Below are 7,634 nucleotides of genomic sequence, written 5' to 3'. Positions count from 1 at the left end.
GTACGAAAGGCGCGATAGACGCTTTACAAACAATTTTTGCTAATTTCGGAAAGCCAGCGGAAATAGTGTCGGACCGTCATACCGGATTTGCATCTAAAAAGTTCGGGTCTTACTTAGAGAATCATCAGATAAAGCATCGTAAAGTTACCGTGACGTCCCCGTGGGCAAATGGTATCGTGGAACGTGTCAATCGATTCCTGAAAAGCTCACTAATTAAAGCGTTAGCTCGAGTGGACGAGTGGAAGGATCGTCTGGGTGCGCTGCAATATATTATTAACAACACCTATCATACGGCTATCAAAGCAAAGACGTCGCAGTTGTTGTTGGGATATGATCAGCGTAGTCGTGGGGATTCAAATCTTGTCCGTTTTACTCGTGTTTTGACCGAGATAGATTTTGATCCGGAGAAAACCCGTCAAGCAAATAGGGACGAGGCGCAACGTGCCACTCAGTTATTAAGAAAATATAACAAAGAATATAGGGATAAAAGACACAAAGGGCCGTATTCATAGTCCATTCCTAAGATCGCGCTTAAGATCGTCTTAATAAAGATTATCTTATTCACTTAAGGTTGTCTTAAGATATTATCTATTCATAGTTAGAATATAAGATAATCTTTGTAATGAAATTAGTTTTAAGTAACGACTTATTTCATTTGAATTAATCTTGACAACACTTAAGATGGCTTCATTTCAACTTCGGGTAAATTCGTAATATTTCCGTTGGATCAAAGAATAGGAAACATGCTAGTTCAGCAGTACATCTAATAAGAACAGGCCCATATTATTTTTTACTAGTTTGTACCTAACCTTAATCTTGAGTTGTCTTTTGAAGCAGTATAACAATTAATAATGTGGATAAATGTAAAAATAAGTCAAAACATTTTACATCATTCGAAAAAAAATTATTTTTATACATATTAAAACAGTACAAACATATAATAGAAATAAAGAAAAGTGATGGTACTACGCTAAAGGAGAAAGAAGCAGCTTGGTCGGAAATATGCAACCAATACAATGCATCGCAATTAACAACACAAGAGGTAAAAGAATTATGTGAAAAATTGAATCGGCACTTATTGATACAAATATTTATTGATTAGATCTTTATATATTGTTGTTATAATAACTAATTACTGTTGAAGAGAAATGTTCAGCAATTAAAAAAGTTTTGGGCAAACCTGAAACAAAATCAGAGAGATGCTTTGACTAAAGAAAAGCAAAATGTAATGGCAACAGGTGGAGGACCATCAATTAAATCACTGGAAATTAATCCCGACATATATCAATGATATCCCGCTATAAATGATAGCGCCAAACTTAATGAAAACTGCACCATCAATTTATTCTTCTAATTTAGATGAACAAGAACTAGAAAGTATTTATATCTTTCATAATATTAAAATTTATCACTACATATATCATAGATAAATAACATTTTTTGATGTACACATATATTAATTACATGAGTCAATATAATACAGTATCTAATAGAAATATTCTATATTTTCAGAAAGAGAAACACAAATAACAAATTATGTAGCTGCTCATGATCTTACAAATATCGAAATGTCATTCTCAGAAAGTGATATAGTTAATTTAGAAGGCAACCATGACAACATGTTTTATAACAACAACAAGGATGATGACATTTCTAATAGTAAGTTTGATGTTATTATCTATCCTACAGAAATTTATTACTGCTAAAGCAGTAATTGATTACTTATTTTTAGTATTTAATACATTGTTATTAATAACTCTTGTTAGTAGTAGAATTTAATAATTTGTAATTATTAAATTCTAAAGCTTACAGTGATCCCTAATATTTCAGCGCTAGGGTTGCAGTAATTAAATATTACCTTATCATTAATATAAATATTTAAATGCTAATATTATACATAATAATATAGTGATGAAATATCCTTACAGAAATATAATATGAGAAAGAAATAAAATCAGAATTACTGAATTATTTTTCCATGATTAAATAATGAAAAAGCAATGGAAGTGCAGCAGGTAGTGAGCATATAGCAAATGATCCAGTATCAGAAAATCTAAGATGTTTGGCTGCTAAGTAGATAGCTCTAGTTCTAGAATGACATCTGTATCCGTAATTTTTTTCTCTTTTTTTTCTTTTATTTTATTATTAACACCTATAAAAACATAAATAAATAATACGCATATATTTGTTATATATAATTTGAAATATATTAATCAACAGGATTGGGAATTAACGCGTTATTTGTAACGACGTTACTATTTCGTTACTTTTTTTTGGTAACGATTTGGTAACGCCGTTACTTTTTTGTATCAGTAAAGTAACGGCGTTACATTTTCTTTAGTAACGAGTAACGAAATTCATCGTTACTTATATCGTTACTTTTTACTATGATGGCTTCTGTACACAGAACGCGGCAACGCTTGTCACGTGATAAAAGTTTGTACATGATAAACAATTAATGTGCTGCTTTCCGTAAAGCCCATTCTACAATAAGCAATAAATCTTAAGTCATAATAAAATTGACCAATCATAGTCGACTATTAGAAGAATAATCCATTGTAATTGGTCAATTTTATTGCGACTTAAAATTTATTGCTTATTGTAGAAAGCCTCTAAAGCGTGATCTACAATAAGAACTTAAGCCATAAAATTTAAGCTTTAATCTCTAAGCTGTAAGAAATTATTTTTCTTATAATTGACTGTGATTGGTCAAATTCTTACGGCTTAGGATTTAAAGCTTAAATCTTATGGCTTAAGTTCTCATTGAGAACTCAAGACCACACTTAAGGGGCGTCGCACACGAATTGACAGTAACGTAAGACGTACCGTAAGAACTGATCAATCACTTTGAGTATCGTCGAACCGTAAGGTCGCCATTTTTGTGAATACTCGATTGTAACTGGTCCATTTTTACGGTACGTCTTACGTTACTGTTATGTCAATTCGTGTGCGGCGCCCCTAAAGCCCATTTTACATTAGTCGCAATCGCAAGATCGCAAGGAAATTGTACCAATCATAATTGATTATTCTTCGATCGCAAGAAGAACAATCGACTATGATTAGTCAATTTCTTTGCAACCTTGCGACTTGCGACTAATGTAGAATGGGCTTTATGTCGTTATGCAATAATGTGTGCATCCCGCTTAAATATCTTATATTTTGTCTTTATATATGTATAATTTATGTACTGTCTCTTCTACTATTCGTTTTATATGCCGATTTTAACTTTTTTTTTTTACAAAAGTAACGGAAACTAACGATTTTTTTTTATCGTTACTTTTCAAATAACGGTAACGCGTTACTTTTTAGAATCAGTAACGAGTAACGGTAACGAGTTACTTTTTACCACAAGTAACGGTAACGGTAACGCGTTACTTTTAAAAAGTAACGTTCCCAACCCTGTTAATCAATGATTAAATATTGGATAAATAATGACTGAAATGCTGTTATTGAATTAATGTAAGTTCTTTAATAGTTCTCAGAATTTAATTTCTGTAAGGATATAACCACATATGCTTATTAAAAAATTAATTTGCTTGGAGAATTAATAGTTTTGTTATCATTACAGAAGAAAACGTTATACCTACTATACAGATAAAGAAATGTATACAAATGCACCATTACAATTATCAGATACTTCAACCATTGACACCACACCGAGTACCAAAGATATTGTAACAAGTGGTATGTATTAATATTTAAATAAATCATATATTTTATTACATTTTATTTAATTAATCAAAATTGGTAACGATAAGCGTGTACAAAAAATATTTTATTGTTTCATACTTTTGTAGCTTCGAAAAAGACACGGCAGAGTAGAGAGAAAATGTCTTTCAATCGTAGAAAACATGCAATTTCCAGCAGTGATTATGAAAATAAAACGTCAACGAAAATACAAAGAATACAAAAAATTCTTGAGCAAGAAATGGAAATAAATTACTTAAAAATGGAGCACGAAAAAAAATGTGCACTTTAAAAGAACAACATTTAATCAAAATGCAAGAACAGGAATTACGTGCAGTTATTACTGCAGCAGAAATGGCTGAATTGCAACTAAAATTAGAGATTAAAAAGAATGAGAATAAATAGTTAAAATAATAATTTAATACTCCTAGTTTTATTCCCTTATAGAAATATCATACTAAGAATCATTGATAATTACTTATTTTCAGTATTAAAAATACTGGATAATAAGTAATTATCAATGATTCTTAGTATGATATTTCTATAAGGGTTACGTTACGCGAAGTTTGTTATTAAGTTTATTTTGTGATGTCTTAAGTATTATAAAGATTGAATTTGAAATGACACTAATATTATGTTGATTAAAATGAAACTAATATTATATCGCAATTAAAACACAATGCGTGAAATATAATATATTATTTATAGCGCGAGTATATAGATTATTAGGTAATTATTTAGTTTACCGATTATTATTATAAAAATTATTATGAAGATGAAAGTATTGAATATTGAAGATTATTTGAAAAAGTGCAAAAAATGATTTATTTATAACTAATAAGTATTAAAAATGGTATGCTTTAATAAATATTAAAGAACTGTTTATTTTATTTCTGAAGATTTATTAATATTGTAATGCATTTTACATATTTTATTATATTTGTTATATTTGTTTTTCAAATATATAGATACAAGTACATTTGCTACGAAAAGTTTTTATAAATATGTTAGTTAATAAAATAATAAATATATGTTAATTTGACATCGCTCTTTTTGTATTTCAAATGTTTATTTTAAAGAAAATTTTAAGTTCAGTTTCCGTATATATGCATATAAGAAAGAATGTATATTTTATGCAATAAACGTGTATATAAAATATATATTTCCGATTTCCTAAATTAATAATAATACTGCAACATGAAGATTTGCAATAAAGATATAAAAGTCTTTTATTCTAACCACTGGTTTTGTACATCATAAATTTTAATGACAAAGTTATAACATCTTTTTTTTATACTTATTATTGAGTGAATAAATGACTTCTTTTATTCTGTAAATAATAAAAATATTGTTATATTAATGGCAAAGTAAACGTTTGTAATTAATAAAATATTTTACTTACTTTTGTTCATTTAATTAAATAAACGCTCTATAAGAGTATCTCTCATGACAAATCCATCTGCCGGTTGCCATTCTGGATAATTAGCATGATTCTCTTCATTATCATTATCATTATCAGAAAAAATATTATCGTCTTCATCATCTTCCGGTAGTATATAATCGTAGGTAAGAGAAAGATTATGCAAAACTGCTACAATAATTGTTGTACAGCATATCAATTTTGTTGTAAGCCCTCGTGCTAAACAAGGAAATCGCCGTTTCCACATTCCAAATGTTCTTTTCACGATTTGTCTAGTTCTTACATGGATATTATTATATGCTAATTGTTCATCTGTTATTGGATTTTGAACAGGAGTCAAAAGAAATGGCAGACAAGAATAGTCACTATCACCAACTAATATGCCAGTTAATTCACGTCTTATATATCGCATATAAATTCTAGAATTCTGAAAGATACGACTATCGTGTTGACTTCCTGGCCATTCTGGTACAATATCAAGGAATTCCATTTGTAGTCCAACGATAGCCTATATAAATATGTATTTACAAAAAGCTTTTTTATAACTATATTTTTAAATTATAAAAGTGAATTCTATTAGGTATTCCATATAAGATTGTGACGTGGCGATTTCGCCGTCACCGAGATTAGCCGGGAGACGAGGAGAGCTGTGCTCGCGCCCCCTTCTTCCGCGGGAAGGGCGGCTGCGAAGAATTGGTCTCGCACGCTTTTGCGTGCGAGATCGCGTTATTATAATTTTTTTTGTTTTTTTTGTTTGTTTTAATTGTGTGCTCGGGCTGCGACGATAACGACGAAGTGCAGCGATCGGAGCGAGGAGACGGCGGACCTGCAGCAGACGACACGCCAAGCGGGGCAGGATCCACCCCTCGCTACCACAAGCGACAGGGGCCCCGACTAACTTGCCGCGGGGCGCCAGGAAGGGCTGAACCTTGAGGACCAGATCCCGGGGGACGCCCTGGGATACCTAAAGCTTCCAGCAGCCACCTGAGCGTCCACGCCAGTTAGAGCTGCCGTCAGACGCAGGATTCCGTCGACACGGAATCAGAGAATTCGGCGGTGTCGCGCGGGCCCTGTAAGGCGCCCGCGCTAGAGCCGTGCGTTCCCGCAGGACCAATGGGACCTAGCGGCGATCGGCGGCTGATACCGCGAGCTAAGGAACCTCGCGCTCGCGGAAAGATTCGTCACTGCGAAAGATTCGTCTGTGCGAACAGCGAGCGACGCGAGAGCGGTGGCAATCCGGCGAGCGAGCGAACGACCAGCAAGCGTGAAAACTACCAGCAAGCGAGCGAACGACACCGCAAGCGAGCGGACGAGCCGTACAACGAGAGATCGGACGAGGAACAAGGGGCGAGCCCAGCAAGGGATTTTTGGTGAGCTGTCTTCTGCCTGTCGTTCAGTCCGAGCGCCGAAGGACCGAGATGGTTGCCGTCGCTTCACGACGGCAGCCGGAAGGGTTCGTCTCCATCCTTGACGAACCGTCCAACCTCGCGAGAGAATAGCCGTCCTTACCGCGCTGCCTGCTGCCGCTTCACCGCGTTTGCGACCGCACAGTACGGCGAGCGAGTGCGTAGAAATTATGACGACTCGCGATTATTCGTAGAAAGTGCGGGCCTCCGAGAGTGGCGAGAAATACGCGGTTCGCGACGAGACAATTAGGGCCGGGATGCACCCGGCTGGCGCCCAATGCAATAATTAGCGTGTAACGAGAGAATTTCGCGAGCCTCGTGCCGTTCGAACTCCGCGAAGCAGAAGGATCCTCGACTACGGATCCGGCGGCCGAAGGATTTCGCGACTACGCGACTCGGAGCCCGCATAGCGTCTTTGTAGTATCTTTCTTTGTTGTTTTTTTTTTTTTTGTTAAATATAGCGTAATGTTAAACGATATGTGTGTTCATTCGTGATTCCTCCGACTCTGTCGCCTGTTCCTCTCGTGTCGCACGAAGGAAGGTCGCGCGTCGACACAAGAACCCCGCTGCTCTACCGAGTTAGATATTTTTTTTGAGAGCTGCCGGCAAGCTCGGCCATCGCCGCAACGGCGGAGACGAAGTTTTGGCCGTATTCTCGCGTATAACTAACGGAGAAACGGTCACAATATAAAGTATAAAATATAAGAATACATACTTGTACATTGAGAGAAAAATACCCTTTGCGATTCCTGTATACTTCTTCAATATTTGTTAACCTACAATGAGTTAAGCGAACATGAGTACAGTCGATAGCACCGTCAACTCCAGGTAACCCAATAGCTCTGTTGCCGTATCCCAAGTTCCGAAATAAAGTACGGTTTCTATTGATTTGTTCTATAGAAGAAGGCATTTTTATAACACGGCGGATATTTCCAGCAAGTAATATTGAAACACGAAAAATTATCTTTGAAAGACTAGATTGTGATATGCTTATTATGTCCGCTAATACTAACTGTAAATAATAAAATTAATTAATATTAAAATATGCATTCATATGTGACATATATATATATATATATATATATATATATATATATATATATATATATATATATATATAT

At 34.6% G+C, this 7,634-nt stretch overlaps 2 protein-coding genes across 3 annotated transcripts in view; one reads left to right on the top strand and one right to left on the bottom strand.

The window, feature by feature from the left end:
- Window positions 1-792: 792 nt before the first annotated feature.
- Window positions 793-4,091, top strand: LOC116844771. 2 transcript variants are annotated; one of them, XR_004378132.1, is made up of 5 exons: window positions 793-1,042; window positions 1,145-1,377; window positions 1,513-1,659; window positions 3,569-3,684; window positions 3,798-4,091. XR_004378132.1 is itself a non-coding variant. In XM_032816782.1 (4 exons), exons 2-4 carry the CDS (start codon window positions 1,305-1,307, stop codon window positions 3,676-3,678), a joined length of 330 nt encoding a protein of 109 aa, XP_032672673.1. In that variant the 5' UTR covers window positions 793-1,042; window positions 1,145-1,304; the 3' UTR covers window positions 3,679-4,091. The 2 variants fall into 2 exon arrangements, 1 of the variants encoding a protein (XP_032672673.1); XM_032816782.1 differs by having other exon boundaries at window positions 3,569-4,091.
- A 1,008-nt stretch (window positions 4,092-5,099) lies between these two features.
- LOC116844761 (putative nuclease HARBI1) overlaps window positions 5,100-7,634 on the bottom strand; it is a 3,696-nt gene continuing 1,161 nt past the window's right edge. Inside the window, exons 2-3 of the mRNA XM_032816774.1 lie at window positions 7,229-7,431; window positions 5,100-5,615 (exon numbers count right to left, since the gene is read on the bottom strand). Coding sequence (XP_032672665.1) covers window positions 5,100-5,615; window positions 7,229-7,431 — 719 coding nt within the window. The remainder of the gene's footprint in view (window positions 5,616-7,228; window positions 7,432-7,634) is intronic.

The sequence above is a fragment of the Odontomachus brunneus genome, unplaced genomic scaffold (genome assembly GCF_010583005.1).
Source record: "Odontomachus brunneus isolate Ranch 3 - 2012 unplaced genomic scaffold, Obru_v1 Obru_scaffold_046, whole genome shotgun sequence".
Classification (NCBI taxonomy): Eukaryota; Metazoa; Arthropoda; class Insecta; order Hymenoptera; family Formicidae; genus Odontomachus; species Odontomachus brunneus.
Note: the sequence above shows the minus strand (reverse complement) of the source record. Positions and strands in the feature narration are given on the sequence as shown.

Coding starts and splice junctions, on each gene's coding strand:
- LOC116844771 (XM_032816782.1), top strand. CDS start 1,305: ATGATAGCGCCAAACTTAATGAAAACTGCACCATCAATTTATTCTTCT. Junction 1,378..1,512: donor AGATGAACAAGAACTAGAAA/GTATTTATATCT, acceptor CTATATTTTCAG/AAAGAGAAACACAAATAACA. Junction 1,660..3,568: donor GGATGATGACATTTCTAATA/GTAAGTTTGATG, acceptor TTATCATTACAG/AAGAAAACGTTATACCTACT.